Here is a 16731-nt window from a genome sequence, read left to right as displayed (position 1 = left end):
AACAGGGGATCGATTTTTAAATTTCGAACGCACGAATTCGCCGTTCGAAAGTCTGTGGAAAAAGGACGGCTGGTAATTTTAAAAATAGTGGTAATGACCACCCGTTTCCGATTCTGTTAGTAGCATTTAAATCGCTTATAGTGTAGCCGAGATTCAAAGATCGGCCCCCAGATAGCAAAATTGTATTTTATCCACGAGAGTGCAAAGTAATTTCGTACAAATTTTAACTTAATGTCTTAAGTGGGCTGGTAGAATTTACCTATAAATGATGATTTTGAATCATAAATATTGAATAAATTGATGGATTTGATTTAGTTTAATGTTTTATAGTCAGTATTTTGTTCGTTAGGTGTGGTGAAAATATTTGTGTTTCACTCGGTGGCAAAGTTCCTTCGTGCCTTGAGACCCTCGCAACGTTCAGGATTCCCCTTTTTGAACCACTCGCTACTCTCGCGGTTCAATATTGGAATCTTTCGCTTGCTCGGGTATCAATATTGCCAGGCGCAGTTAAACAACAACTTTGCCCCCTTGTAAAACAAATAAATATGATTGAACTTGGCTCTCATTTCACATTGTTTTTGATGGGCTTCCTTATTCCGGGCCTAGCTCTCAGTGTACGCGTTTTATCGCTCAGCCGTCTTGTCTTGATGGATTCGACGGACAATTAAGGAAATATTTCCCGTCTAATGTAACAAGGCTATTGGCGGGCCTAATCCCGAGCCCCTACCATAAGTTTGATGTTTTAAAATTAGAATACGAGTACGTTACCTACTCGATAGCATAAACGTCAAAGAGTGTGTAATTTTTGGTTCAAGTAATCGTTTGGCGTCGCTGTTTACTTTATAAATACATACCCATACATTTTATTTTGATAGCTGTAGCTACCAGTGAGTGACCTATTTCACAGTAGTGACAATGGTCGCCCGACAGTGACACTTCGCCATCCATTGCCTGTTCAACTGCGGGGCACTTCTGGATGAGATTAGCCCAATACCGCGATAAGTGGCGTACCTACACGAAAGGAAGCCTATGCTCAGCAGTGGGTGATTAAGGGCTGAAATTATGATGATGATGCCTGTTCAACAAAGAAATAATGACGCTGAGTAACAATGTTATTTTCTGGAAATAGACACCAAATTGTCATTGTCATCAAGTTTAGTGTCAATGTCACTGTGACGAAATAGGCCTCTGCTGTGATCATTACTTTACCTAATAATAACAAAATAGAGTCTGCTCAACTCTCTGAAAATTATCAATCGAGTACAATATTATACAGTACAGATACAGTTTTTACTAGTACGGGGATCAGATGCCGCTTACTCAAAGTTTCATTCCAGTTACCATAAAGTTATAATTATAACTTATGTAACCGTTAAATCACGATATTTATAAGTTTACTATTAACTGTAAGCATATATGTACTACACAATGCTAAATAAAGTTATTTTTTTTTTTTTTTTAATATTCTATTACGTCAAAATCATGGTAGAGGGTCCGACGTAAACGAAATTGAAGGCCGCCATCTTGGATTAATCAAATTGATTGGAATAATTAATGGTAAGATGAGGCGACAAAAGCTCTCACAATAAGTGTTGCAAATAAGGTTAGGTACTATAGCTTCAAGGGAAAAGTAAGTTAGGTATTTAGAAAATACTATATTTTATTTTTATTTCTACAAGAACAAGTGGTTTATCCCGAACCGAAAACTAGCATTCGAAAACTAACGCGCACCTTCAAATTTATTATTATAGGAACCCTTGTATTTTTTACGGGCGATTTTCCGCAACTCGGTTCCGTAGTCAACTAGACCCTTGATGTTGAACTCGGGGAGGTCTCTCGGAGATCCGAGATATTTTGCCCTGTATGGAGCCACCCCGATGCACTCCAGCACCACGTGAGCAGCTGTTTCCTCTGTCTCCATGCACCCTCGGCACAGGGGACTGTCCGTAGCACCTGTTATGAAAAGATGTTTGTTAAATAGTCCATGACCTGTTATGACACTGGTTACCATTCTCAGACGGACCTTCCCTAGTTGAAGGAGCGTTCTTGTGAGTTTTTCACTGATGCTGGGCATGGCCATTTTCGCTTGCCTGCATCCAGTCTGGTTTAGCCAGTGTGCTGTGTGTAGTTTCCCTGTATATGATAGTAGCATTGAGCGTACCTTGCTGAATGGTATCGGGAGAATTGGTTCTGGGCCAATGGCCCCCGCACTCGACCCCTGTCTGGCTAGCTCGTCTGCAGCATCATTACCTCGGGATCCGCTGTGTCCCTTGATCCATTGTAGGATGATCTCGTTTTTATGACTTACCTCCATTAGTCGTTTATGGCATTCGTGTATGAGTTTGGATGTAATTAAATGGCCCTTAAAGCCATAAGGACTGCTCTACTGTCAGAGAGTATGCGGATGGAGGATCCTACTACCTTCCTTGCAGTTATAGCAGCTGCCGCGTTAATGATGCCCATGCACTCAGCTTGGAAGACCGAGTTGTGAGCTCCTAGCGGAGTGGTAATCGACATGTTCAGGTCTTCTGAGAAGGTCCCAGAGCCCGACCCGTTGTCCGTTTTCGACCCATCTGTGAAGATTCTAAGCTCCTTGGGATTGAGCCCCTCGTAGTTGTCGTCCTCGTATAATTGTATCTTGTACCTTTTATCGAAGATGACATGTTTTTGAATTCGATCCGTACCTGACCTGAGGATTGGGAATTCGTCGTATACTTTTTCCAGGCATTTTGTGTGAAGAACTCCTGTGTTAGACCAGATGTTGAGTGTATTTAACCTTACCGCTGATAAGCTTGCTTCCTGCTGTATGTGCAGGTATAGCGGTGGAAGGCCCAACATGACCTCCATGGCTGCCGTCGGAGTAGACTTCGTGCAGCCAGTGGTAGCCGCACATGCGAGCCTTTGGAGTCTTTGTAGTTTGTCTCGCACGTTGCCTAGGTTTGTTCTTGGCCACCAGACCAGAGCACCGTAGCAGAGCATTGGCCGGACTATCGTCTTGTAGAGCCAGAGGGTGATTTTCGGGTTGAGTCCCCATCTCTTACCGATCATCCTTCTGCATTGCCAGAAGACGACTGCCGCCTTGTCTATTCGTTTGTTGATGTGGTTGTTCCAGCTGAGTTTGCTGTCGAGGGTTAGACCTAAGTACTTTACCTCTTCTGTTAGATTTAGCTCAGCTTGGAAGAGTTTTGGTTTGGTAAAGTTGCCAAGAGACCTTTTGTTAGTAAACATTACCATTTCTGTTTTAGTGGGGTTGACTGATAGGTCGAATTCTCGGCACCAGCGTTCCACAATTCGAAGCGCTGACTGAGTGAGATCGCAGACTGTACTGGCAAATTTACCTGATATTAAGATCGTCAGATCGTCTGCGTAACCTATTGTATAGAAGCGTTCCTCGTTCAGTTTGGTTATGAGGTTGTTGACCACTAGGTTCCATAGCAGCGGTGACAGGACTCCCCTTGAGGGCATCCCCTGACCGCCTTTACTGCCTGTGGCTCCCCAGCATACCTTATAGTCCTTTTGTTTAGCATGTTCATGATCCACTGAATTAGTCCAGGTTCCACGCCGTGGCTTGCCAGGGCGTTCCCTATACTGTTGAAGTGGGTCTTGTCAAAGGCGCCCTCGATATCGATAAATGTGCCGAGACACATTTCCTTGTCATGGATCGCCCTTTCAATGCGGCTTACTACCATGTGTAACGCCGATTCTGTTGATTTACCTGAGCTGTATGCATGCTGATTGATGTGCATCGGTATGTTTTTAAGCGCTCTGTCCCTTAGGTCTCTGTCACACAGTTTCTCCAGGGCCTTTAACAGGAATGATGTGAGACTGATGGGTCTAAAGGATTTGGAAGCTGTGTAGTCATTCTTACCTGGTTTGGGTATGAATATTACCTTAACATCCCTCCATTTCTTGGGAACGTAACCCCAGGCTAGGCACGCCACCATAATGTTCTTCAGCTTGTCCTGGATGATTCCTAAACCCCACTGTAGGAGGGCTGGGAAGATGCCATCCGGACCGGCTGCTTTGAAGGGATGAAAGCTGTCAATGGCCCACCTTAGTTTTTCAGCGGTGACGATCCTATGAGCCATTTGCCAGTTGTTCTCTGATGTGATATGTTCTTCCTCCTCCTGCTGATCTTCGTCCGGTAGACTTACGCATCCCGGAAAATGGGTCTCCAGGAGTAGGCGTTTAGTCTCCGTAGGAGAGGATGTATATGTACCGTCGGGTTTCCGCAGTGAGCCTAGCTGAGTCGTGGATTTGCATGCTAAGGTTTTCCTTACCCGATTGGCGTGGTCTAGTGTTTCGATGCTGCTGCAGAAGTTCCTCCACGACTGGGATCTCCAGTACCGCAGTCTTTGTTTGTACCTGGCCTTGGTTTCGTAGTAGTTGTCCCAGTCCACCTCGGCCGTCGTGTTCATTGCCCTGTTGAAGAGCTTCCTGGTCTTTCGACGGAGTCTCTCTAGTTCGGGGCCCCACCAGTTGTGTCCGACTATAGCAGTTCTGGCTGGCGGGTTTAATGGGCATGCTTTTTGGTAGCTGTCTATAAGGGCGTCAGTCAAGACGTTTACCTGGTGTTCTATTTGGGCCGGTTCCCGAGGTTCGGCCGATAGACGGGACTTGTCCAGGTTTTCACTCAGGGTTGTCCTAAATGCTAACCTGTCCGTCTTTTTGGGGTTTCTGCGAGTTGCTGGAATGTCATCTGATACTTGTAGGTTGAAACGAATCCATCTGTGGTCTGAGCAAGAGGCCTCCGGAGAGACATGCCATTCCGTGATGAGTTCGCCTACCTCCTCTGAGGCGAGAGTCAAGTCAATGATTGTCCTGCATCGTCTGTTTACAAATGTTGGTTCAGCACCTATATTTTGAATGTTTAGATTGGTAGTCACGAGATATTCCACAAGTGTCTTACCTCTGTTGTTACTGGTCTCCATACCCCACAAAGGGTGATGCGCGTTAGAGTCGGCCCCGATGATGATTGCGAGGCCTGTTCTCTCGCAGTGGCTGACCAGTCGTTGTAGTTCGAGTGGCGGTGGCTCGTCCTCCCCGGGCATGTAAGCCGAGACGAGGACTAGGTCGCGACAGCCTGTTGGCATTGGAACTTGTAGTTTAATCGCGCACAGATCTCTGGAACAAAATTCAGTGAGCTGTTGTGCACAAATATTGTTTGTAGTTAGAATGCATGCCCTAGGGATGGCATGCATCGTGGAGTAAGAGTTCAAATTTATTATTATACCTTTTTAGGGTTCCGTAGTCAACTAGGAACCCTTATAGTTTCGCCATGTCTGTCTGTCCGTCCGTACGTCCGTCCGTCCGCGGATAATCTCAGTAACCGTTAGCACTAGAAAGCTGAAATTTGGTACCAATATGTATATCAATCACGCCAACAGGGTGCAAAAATAAAAAATTGAAAAAAATGTTTTATTAGGGTACCCCCCCTACATGTAAAGTAGGGGCTGATTTTTTTTTTCATTCCAACCCCAACGTGTGATATATTTTTGGATAGGTTTTAAAAAATGAATAAGGGTTTACTAAGATCATTTTTTGATAATATTAATATTTTCGGAAATAATCACTCCTAAAGGGAAAAAAAGTGCGGTCCCCCCCTCTAACTTTTGAACCATATGTTTAAAAAATATGAAAAAAATCACAAAAGTAGAACTTTATAAAGAATTTCTAGGAAAATTGTTTTGAACTTGATAGGTTTAGTAGTTTTTGAGAAAAATACGGAAAACTGCGGAACCCTACACTGAGCGTGGCCCGACACGCTCTTGGCCGGTTTTTTTATTATTATAAATGGGCTTACTCTTGGCCACAGACTGAGTGAGCTCGCCCAGAAGAAATGAAAACTAGCCAAGTCAGACCTTAAGCTTGCAATATACAAAATGCATGTGATCCGACTAGCATAGCAAGCCACATTTCATATAAACCCCATTTCGCTACTAGCACAGAAAGTTACCTATTACTCACGAACTCGATCAGCCGAGCAGCAATGTAAACAATCCTGGCCTCCCTAGGCGCCGCACAATCAACTCCTTCTAGCCCGAGGGGGTAAACTCGAGGATTACATAACACTACAACAGATATTACACTCCAAATTGTATCGCTAATAAGCCAGAATTGAACATGCCAAATTAAAGCAAACACAACATTTATGTATCCACTTTGACAATCTCCCCTCCTCGCGTTATCCCTGCATTTGCCATAGCTCATGGGAGATTGGGGCCGCTTGGACAACTAATCCCAAGATTTGGCGTAGGCCTACTAGTTTTACGAAAGCGACTGCTATCTGACCTTAATACAACCCGGGTAACTATTAAGATTAGTCCGGTTTCCTCACGATGTTGGCAAATATCAAATGATAGAAGTTTCAAAAAACTCATTGGTACGAGCCGGGGATCGCACGCTCTTACCGTTAGGTCACCTGTGGCCCGTTTCTCGAAAGGTACAAGCCTTGTATTACAAGTGTGTTTCCATGACAACCCATACGATTTGACAGTTCGCGCACTTGTAATACAAGGCTTGTAGCTTTTGAGAAACGGGTCCCAGCGCTTTTTTACAAACACTTTGACAAATATAATATATTTTTCGCTATACGTGGCTAAACGCATAGGAAGTTATAGGATAATATAGAAGATTACATGCACATAATTTATAGATATTATAGCTATGTACATAAAAAAATCACGTTTATTATTATTGGAGTCCATAGTGCCATTGGTTTTCTAAAAATAAATGAATAAAAGAACCCACTAAGCGTCCTCTTTATAGGATTAATTATTTCATTTTTATTTGAACAGAGTGGTGTATCTGTTCTTTAAGTTATTTAATCTAAATCAAACGGGGAAAATGGGAGTAACGGTGATAGCGGCTACTGATTACGGAATAAGGCGATTTGTGGCCGCAAATAATACAGTCCGTTCCCCGGACTGGAAATAACAGGTTGAGGGCCTCTAGCCAAACAGACAATAGTTGCTGTTGGTACGTATCGTGTTGCAAATTATATATTAAAAGCAGTCAGAGTGTAGCCTTGACGTTGTTAAGCCAGACAGCCAAGTTCGGTGTCAGGATGTTCAGATTTCAGCAACCCGGAGCCCGGGGCACGAGTGGAGTGGGCATCGTTGGAAGATGTGTTCAGTAGCCTGTTCTTCCGCTCCGCATTCGCTGAGTGGTGAAGCAGTCCATCCCCATGTGTGTATGGCTGATGATTTGCAGCGGTATGATCGGATCTCAGCCTGGCCTTCTCAATTGGCTGTAGCGCCTGTACGGAGGAGAGATTGGGAGAGAAAACTAAGAAATGATATGAAGCGTCAACGATACATGCTTGGCCAGAGGGCCTAGAAATAACATGTTCAGGATCTGTTCGTATGCGACGCTGATCGTATCTTGGTGATTGGTGCGCCTTCCGATCACAGTTAAAAACAAAACTGTATAAGAGTAACGTATAGGTATAAAACGTAAAAAAATCATGTTAGAGGCGTAGTACTCTTACCACGAGTCACTAACAGTGGTGTCAACCATTGCGCATGAAAATATCAGAAATTTTAGAATTTTGAAACCTGTCACTAAAGTCACTACCTACATAAAGTTTGAGTAGGCTGGGAAATATACTATGATATGACTAATTAAGGCTTAGCATATTTTATGCAGTGCATGATCGCATTGATCGCCATTAGCATCCCACGGAGATAAAGTCGCGGACAGTGACGTCAATCATATTTTTTTATTTGACAAGCTCAAACTCCGACTTAAATAGGTAGTATTTATTAATATTTTCTATTTTTTACATTACCTACCCCTAATTTCACTCCGTTGAAACTTCAGATCGATAATAATATTAATCGATTTATTTGATATTATTGAATTGAATTGAAATGAATTGTAGATAAGACGAAGACATCAGAATGGCAGTTCGGTTTGGAACCATCTGTCTGCGTCAGGTGAATGAAGGGTTGAGTGCTGCGTTGTTACAGGGTCATTTATCTTCAGAAGTATGTAGGTACTAATGTTGTTGTTGGATTATACTAATGTATCTTGTGCCAAATATGCTAACGAACTCGATTATACATTTAATTGTACCTAGCTCGAGTACCTACTTGTGTGAGGAACATACGGAAAAATCATGTTGCATATTTTTATGTTAAATATTATGTTAAGTAATTTATGTCGCTGTTCCACGTTTATTGGTCAATTTAATTTTCACAAAATTGGGAGCAATAAAAACAGACTTTATGCGAAAATAATACATTAATAAAAAAATAGAGCCGTAGTTCTTTATGGTCAGTATGCATCAAAATGATGTATAAAATCACTAGCTTTTTATACATCATTATAGTATAAAATTGCAGATTGTCCAATGTACAAACTTCCACCCTCCACTTTAGGGAAGAGAGAGGTTAGAAAGAGACAAAAGGTAGCCTATATCACTCTCCATCCCTTCAACTATCCCCACTTAAAAAATCACGTCAACTCGCCGCTTCGTTTTGCCGTGAAAGACGGACAACCAAACAGACACAACATACACTTTCCCATTTATAATAATTAGTATGGATTTTCCATAATGTGAAATGTCAATATCTAGATGTAATGGGGACTACGTTTGTATGAAGAAGTGATCGAAGCGAATATTCTACTTTTATTAATTCGGAAAAAATTCATTTTCACGATCCTGACGTTTTCTCGGTGATTATCGTTATTTATTCCAGTAAAAACCGTCTGACACGGAGTATTGATAAATTGCAGGGCAAGGGTTGCGGGTGATGGATCGGGGCCGAACAACCGGGTTTTTATTCTATTACATTATCAGAGATTCATAAAAATGCTATATTTGGGTAGGAATGTGCGTCCGTCAGTCAACCGACAGCGGAATATTTTGAGAGTAGCTATATTTAAGGTTTATTCCGATTTGCGTGAATTAAAGTTACTCAAAAATGTCTTTAAAAAAATCAGTGGATATTATGTGGCTTAGAAAAATAATTTAAAAAAATACAATGATACGAAGAAAAGTGCACTTGTAATAAATACACAACTAAACTACTTACTAATTAATCTACACTAAATAACTAATTTACTCATTAGTTACTAAGGGTATATAATATTATATACTATTTAAATTAGGAGTTTAAAGGTTTTCAGTAAACTGGCACGTGGAATCCATTTTATGGAGGTTTTGAGACGAAACGATTAAATATATTAGGTATAAATAGGCATTTCATAACAAAAGTTTTCTACACTACTTTGTACTCATGTAAAACATCGCCAGTAAGCTATCTATAACACGTGTTGCTACACGTGCGTGTAATTCCCAACTTTAGCTTCACAATAAGTAACACCGTGAGCCAAAAACTCGGAAGTGCTCACATATTTACTCCAATAAACGTAATGCGGTAGTTGAATTCTCACCTGGGCAAATAAAACATGGCTTTTCCGCGTCACTCGTATTTGCGTTATTCAAATATTAATTTAATCGATGGAATCAGGCGTTACTTTGCGGAAATCCATGTTAATCGTAAACTAGAACTTTCCTTTGCTAATAGTACTAGTAGTTAGAGTCAGTTGCGGGACTTCGGACCGTCAACATCAGCTCCTGAGGATGCCTCGTAGAGAGGCGAAACACGTGTCGAGTTTTGTATTTTTGGTGGTGGGTTGTTATATTTATTTGCGTATTTATTTTTATTTTTGCGGTGGGAGGGTGGGAAAATTAATTGCATGTAAAAAATACGCAAGTAATTATAACAGGTTAGCACTGATTGACTTGCACGTTATCTATTCGCGGATTAGCAAAGGAAAGTTAAATATTAATTTGTTTGTTATTAAATAGTAGTTACACATATGATATTACTTAAATTAATGATTTAAATATTAATTTGTTTGTTATTAAATAGTAGCTGTCAAATAATACACATATGATATTTCTTAAATTAATGATATCTGTAACTATAATGACTCTTTCATTTCATGTAACTTTTCCACATACATACATACATATAATTACGCCTGTATCCCATAAAGGGGTAGGCAGAGCACATGTACTACTAAAGTTTCTGTGCCACTCTTGGCAAAAAGGGGTTGATAGAAATCGATATGGTGCCATTATAGTGACAGGTTGCCAGCCTCTCGCCTACGCCACAATTTAACCCATATCCCACAGTCGACTTCTACGGCACCCACGGGAAGAAAGGGGGTGGTGAAATTCTTAACCCGTCACCACACGGATGTAACATTTCCCTTTAGTTGAAATGTCTTACTAAGTTTAATGAAAAGAAGTGTTCTTATACATATAACACACTACTTCGAAGTACCCATTACAAGCATTAAGTCCGCCTTTTTGTACTGCAAGATTTTTCTTTTGTGCAATAAAGATTAAATAAATTAATACCCTAACTAGGGGTAAAGAGTTCGCTTGAAGTCAGTTTACTCGTATCGTGAAAACACACACACACACACACATGCACGCACGCACGCACTTTCTGTAAGTATAGAATTTCGTATTTCAAGTCAAAGCCACGAGTTCCATCTGTGCAAACATGTCGGGGAGATGTTACTTACATACATACTTTAGCGACCTATAACAAGTTATATACCGAAACCTTCCTCAACAATCATAGGTCCGTTCATAGGTGACAAGCGCACCAAGGCCGTTTAATAGTGGTTGAGTTTACCGCGAACACACACACTCACCACTCACGCACGCACGCTCACTCACGCACGAACGAACGCACCTATGTGATTTCCAGGGAGCGTACTTTTCATGCCGATGACATTAATCTGACGTCACGGAGCGTGGCAGCATAGGGTGATCCCAAATAGTTTTATTGTAAATTATTAATCATTAGTCGTCAATCATTTTAATCGTGTACAAATTACTTTAAATACCATTACATGTGGCATAAATAATACCTACCTACTTGAAATGTGAAACGTGAATATATATACACGTTAAACTTCCGTGAGACATATTCAAATAATTAATTGAAATACGGTTGTACTCACGTTATTATACTGCTCTGCGCCCCCCTCCCCCGTCCTATCAGCGCGCGCGCAGCGGGCGGAGCGGCGAGCGGCGCGTTCAGTTTGCGGAGTCTAGCCGTCGCGTGAACTCCTATACGCCTGAAGAGGGGCCTCCGAATTGGCCCGAAACATGTCGCAGCAATAGCGATATAATAACGTGAGTACAACCGTATTTCAATTAATTACGTGAATATATATTTTTTTATATGTACACAAATTTAATTAAATAGTATTGTTAACAACACATTACAATAAATACGTAGAAAAGAGAATTCATCTCTAACGTAAAGCACACCATCCTTCTTGCATTCATTACCATGCAAAGAAATTCATAACTTAAAATGATTAATGACTAATGATTAACAATTTACAATAAAACAATTTGTGATCACCCTAAGTATATGGAGCGTGACGTCAAATTGATGTCATCGGCACGAAAAGTACGCTCCCTGGTGATTTCCAATTTCAAGTCAGAGTTGCGATTTTCCATATTCTCCCGAACCGTGGACGTGCCACGGCACAAGTTTCATCCGTGCAAATATGTCGGGCGATTTGCGATATCCCAGCCGCGGACGTGACGGGTTTACAAAATGGTGGCTATTCAAACTGGACTTTTAAAGGATTGGAAATAGCTTTCAAAATTAATATACCTACATCTTTGTAAGTTTCACATTGTTGATATATCAAATATGCATTAGTGTATCAAAACTCAATGCTATGTTTGGTTTCAGATGAATTGTTCTAACCTCGTTTTGCCGTAATGTTGAAAGATCAGACGGCAATCTCATGAAAACTAGTGCACCAATTCTTTCTCAGACTTTCCTATGAAATGGCAAATATATGAAATGGCCTGGACAACGCTAGGTTGTTGATGATGATATTTTACTTGCATTATTTTTAAGAAAGTCAAAGTCTAACCTTTATTCAAAATTCTACTAAATAGAATCTCGCCAAAGCTCTATGAAGTGGGACCCCTAGGACCGTAGTAAAGGTTGATTAAGATGCGTTAGAGGTCATTTAATCAAGATTGCTATCCCAGAGCGGCCCTCAGCAAGCCATATTAAGTGTCGTATCTCGATTGAACCCTGGAGATGTTTTCAATACCCCTTTCATACATATACATGACTTCAAGGTCTCATTTTGTGAAACCCAGCCGGCCTTGGCGAAATGACAATCGCCTGAAACGCAGTCTGGCTCTGTCACGCCAATACGGAAGAGCGTTATCTCTAGTTAGCTACGAAAACCATATTATCGTAAGCGTTTGTGTATTTCGCTACGTACCCGGGGTTCCTAAATACGTGACACAGAGTCACATCACATGTCGGACACTGGCGACCAAATATATGAAAGAGGCGCGTTCCTAGCACACATTCTATGCTCGTGTAGGTGAACGCGTACTATGCTTGTACGAGTGGGATATGATAGGTCGACTGTTCGCGTTTTTGACAGGCGATAACTGTGAGGTAACGGAGAGCGGGTGGGCGGCACTTTCAGCGGGGAGCGGGAGTGTCCATACTGTACGATAGTACTCTTTATTGTACTGTGACAGAGTTCTGTTGTCGGTGTCATAAATGGTCGATGGAAAAGTAGGCAGAGTCACGTAGGAAATTCATGACAATTTTAATTGTGACTCAAAAGACTCATAATCGAACATATAACATAAAATGTAAATATTTAGATAATAACGGAAGGTTTTTTTACAACCCAAACCTTTGCCAATTTTCAAAAAAAAAATATCTTTGGCACATTTAGGCAATTTGCTTTAAAGTAGATAGATAGATATACGTTTATTTGTTTGTCACAATACACACAGAATAGACATGCTTCCTGTTAAAACTTCTATTATCTTTACAATTAAGTACATGAACTTCACTTTATTACTTCAATACATACTTATACTTGCCACAGTAAAGGCACACCTCGGACACTGGCGATCAAATATATGAAAGAGTCGCGTTCCTGGCACACAGTCTAAGCTCGTGTTGGTGAACGCGTACTATGCTTGTATGTGTGAAATATGACAGGTCGACTGTTCGCGTTTTTGACAGGCGGTAACTGTAAGGTAGCTGAGAGGGGGTGGGTGGCACTTACAGCGGGGAGCGGGAGTGGCCATACTGTACGATAGTACTCTTTATTATACTGTGGTAAAGGCGTCAATTTAAACTTAACTTTGAGTTTTGTTTTAAAACAAACACCTCGACTGTAACAATTACATACATACATACATACATACAACCACGCCTGTATCCCATAAAGGGGTAGGCAGAACACATGAAACTACTAAAGCTTCAGTGCCACTCTTGGCAAATAAGGGGTTGAAAAAAACTAAACTGTGACGTTGCAGTGACAGGTTGCCAGCCTCTCGCCTACGCCACAATTTAACCCATATCCCATAGTCGCCTTCTACGACACCCACGGGAAGAAAGGGGGTGGTGAAATTCTTAACCCGTCACCACACAGGTACACTGTAACAATTATAAGTAAAATAAGAGGTTTCTTGTTTCATTATATTATGTATATAATAAGGTGTACTTATAATATAATACCAATACATTAAATTATTTTAGCGAAAAAAAAATTTTCTTCTACTTTTTCCTGATAAGAATACGATACTGAGTACGCCCTTAAACGGATCACCACCATTTTTGTTACACTCTGTGTAGAGGATTAACAATAAACTGAAGGTAACTCTATTGATTTCGCCAAAAGTCAGCCTTTTATGCCTGAACCCGGATGAAGATTTCGGTTCCTCACGACATAAAATAGTACAAAAGAAGTATGTTGTCATAAGTAGCGACATTTAACACTTGTACTGTATCATTAGTGGCTGTGTTTTCATGTTGTGTAGTTATTTTATAATAACGAAGATATCATGTGTAATTTTATTGTTTTTCCTTGGTTGCCACTACTTTGTAATAGCAGGTTAGTTATAAAACGTACAGAATAGTATTTTATGCAACAGGCGCTTAAATGAGGTCAAAAAAGACGAGTGGTGTGGGTAAAAATTTGAGGCGAAGCCGAAAATTGTTAATAAAGACGCCTCGAGTATTTTTGGACTCAGTTAAACACCGTTGCATACAATACTTTTTCTATGACCCGGTAATTCTCAATCGTCTAGTCCATATTCTAATTGCCGTGACGCTTATATTTCCAGTGCAATTTGAATTCTGATAAATTAGAATTAGAACTGAAATTCCACTGAAAACAAATGAGTCGTGGTAATTAGAATTCACCCTTACGTCTTGAGAATGACCGGACCATGCACTTAGTTTTTAATTGATTTCTAGAATACTTTCGTAAAATTCACACTGTTTCCTGTATTTTGCACTGCCAGCGCAGCTGCTCAAAGCCATCCTCCGCCGGCGTACGTTGCCATGGTTACAGAGTCAAACAATGCGTTTTCAATTTTTTCGTTACTGCGCGCGTGCGCAGAAGTCGGCGGGCGCTGGCTTTGGGAAATAGACTTTTATGTAGGGTTTTAAAGATCTATGCACGACCCTGTAAATGACGAATAACAGTTCGAGAGTAGAAAAATATACGTTAGCTTATAATATAAATTCAGTTATCTAGTACCATCCGAAGATATGACTCATGTCAAACAGTTTGTTGCAATTTTGTTCAGTTAGCCAAAAAAGTGGTTTACCACTTTTCGACCTTATGTGTTTCAAATAGTGTCAAAAACTTTCTTGGCCGACCGTACTAGGTTGCCTAGGCGCTTCTTACGATACAAGCAGCGGTTAGAGGACAAACATCTTTATTATTTAAGAGATAGGAGGCAAACGAGCAGACGTGTCATCTGATGGTAAGCGATTATGGACTCCCTAAACGCTAGTGGCCTATTTCACAGCAGTGACAATTGTCGCCCGACAGTGACACTACGCAATGAACGGTTATTGCCTGTTCAACAAGGAAATATAGACGCTGAGTGACAATTGTTACTTATCTACACAGAAATAGGGACTTAATTTTTATTGTCAGTGTCAAGAGTCAATGTGACTGTGGTGAAATAGTCCTCAGAAGAGAGAGGTGCGTTGCCAGCCTTTAAGAGGGGTGCATTCTTATAGATACATACATACATACATACAATCACGCCTGCATCCCACGAAGGGGTAGGCAGAGCACATGAAACCACTCAAGCTACAGTGCCACTCTTGGCAAATAAGGGGTTGACAGAAAACGAAACTGTGACATTGCAGTGACAGGTTGCCAGCCTCTCGCCTACGCCACAATTTAACCCATATCCCACAGTCGCCTTCTACAACACCCACGGGAAGAAAGGGGGTGGTGAAATTCTTAACCCGTCACCACACGGAAAGTTTATAGATAGGTATCCATTTTTCTCATAAATGTGCCACAAATGGCGACATAAAAGCAAATAGCCTTTAAAAGAAAACACGTCACAAGTTTATTTCTGAGACAGTTTCCGCGGGAACAATCCAATTTGTCACCCTAGCTGTCCACTGAGTCCCAAATTGACAGGGAACTTGAGGTCACAATAGTCGATTCTTAAAATGTTTTCTACGTATATAAACGGGCGCGGATCGTTTATGTACTTACCTAAAATATGAAGTACATTATTTTTTCTTTTATTTTTAACGTAATTTGTATAAAATATTATTCAATGTACATATTTATGAATTCTATTTTCGATGTCTATAGGTTTCACAAAGTGTTAAGTATTAATCTCATTGAATTAAATATAAACTAGCAAATGATCGCCTACCTCAAAGTTTAAGTTATTAAGTGTTTTTATATTTTATTTTTTAGCAGTCACACTACTATTTTAATTATAAACTGAAATAAATGTATACCTACAAAAAAAATGATTAAGGCCTCGAAGTGCCCAATGCTGGATTCGGACTAGCGTAGGTACTCAATTATAAACACGGATGCCTGATGATTTATTTCAGTTGATCGCCTACCTTTTCTTTATCAAAGTAGGTTTCACATATCTACAGCATTTGAAGTTCCTCGAGAAATTGTCTAATTATAATTGAAAAAGAAAATAATCTTTATAGATGATGATATTTCCATATTATCCATCTAACGGGAAGTATTCATAATAGCTAATAACATTTCCAAGTAACAGGAACTATTATTATGATTAGGTATGTTTCAAAAGAGGTCAAGTTAACGGATGTCGATTCTAAATTAACAATTTGTTTAGGACGTTGTCTTGATTTGATACGAGTTTAGGACCGTTGTGGACGATTTGCCACCCAACTGTAATGTATATGGGTACCGCACGCGCACATGTTTGTTTTCCCTTATTATTCGTATAAATTAATAGATTTCACGTGTAATTTTTTTAGTTTGGTAAAATATGTTTGTATTATTTGTGTCAATTATTGCTAATTAGGACGTTTTATTGTATGTATATAAGTGTAATAATTTCAAATGCGATTTATATTGCTTGTGAATTAAATAAATGAAATGAAATAATACATATCACTATCCAAGTAATTATCATTCTGTCAGAACTGGCCCCGTAGCCGAATGGCATTTCTCCGACGCCAAACGAAAGCGATACGCCGCTGGCTCTGTCGCGCCAATACGCAAGCGCGATAGAGATAGATATCTACTAGCGCTTCGTTTCGTGAGCGTTTCGTGAGCGATTGTGCCATTCGGCTAGCCACCCTGCCCTGTTGTGGTGTCGTGTCATTTCGTTTTAATAATGCATGTGGGAAGACGGCTTCGCTTTTCGGTGAAGGAAAACATCGCGAG

At 40.5% G+C, this 16731-nt stretch overlaps 2 protein-coding genes across 2 annotated transcripts in view; one reads left to right on the top strand and one right to left on the bottom strand.

The window, feature by feature from the left end:
* Nucleotides 1-1234: 1234 nt before the first annotated feature.
* Nucleotides 1235-5188, bottom strand: LOC125230321. The gene is made up of 3 exons (XM_048135451.1): nucleotides 4910-5188; nucleotides 1771-1953; nucleotides 1235-1242 (listed from the first exon to the last, which is right to left on the bottom strand). The coding sequence occupies exons 1-3, from the start codon at nucleotides 5091-5093 to the stop codon at nucleotides 1235-1237; spliced, it is 375 nt and encodes a 124-aa protein (XP_047991408.1). The 5' UTR covers nucleotides 5094-5188.
* A 5926-nt stretch (nucleotides 5189-11114) lies between these two features.
* The window catches only part of LOC125230285 (ecdysone oxidase-like), a 32933-nt gene continuing 27316 nt past the window's right edge, over nucleotides 11115-16731 (top strand). Inside the window, exon 1 of the mRNA XM_048135403.1 lies at nucleotides 11115-11164. The gene's annotated coding sequence lies outside the window, so the exon portion shown is untranslated. The remainder of the gene's footprint in view (nucleotides 11165-16731) is intronic.

This window comes from Leguminivora glycinivorella, chromosome 10, assembly GCF_023078275.1.
Source record: "Leguminivora glycinivorella isolate SPB_JAAS2020 chromosome 10, LegGlyc_1.1, whole genome shotgun sequence".
In the NCBI taxonomy this organism is placed as follows: Eukaryota; Metazoa; Arthropoda; class Insecta; order Lepidoptera; family Tortricidae; genus Leguminivora; species Leguminivora glycinivorella.
This window is presented reverse-complemented; position numbering and strand designations above follow the sequence as displayed.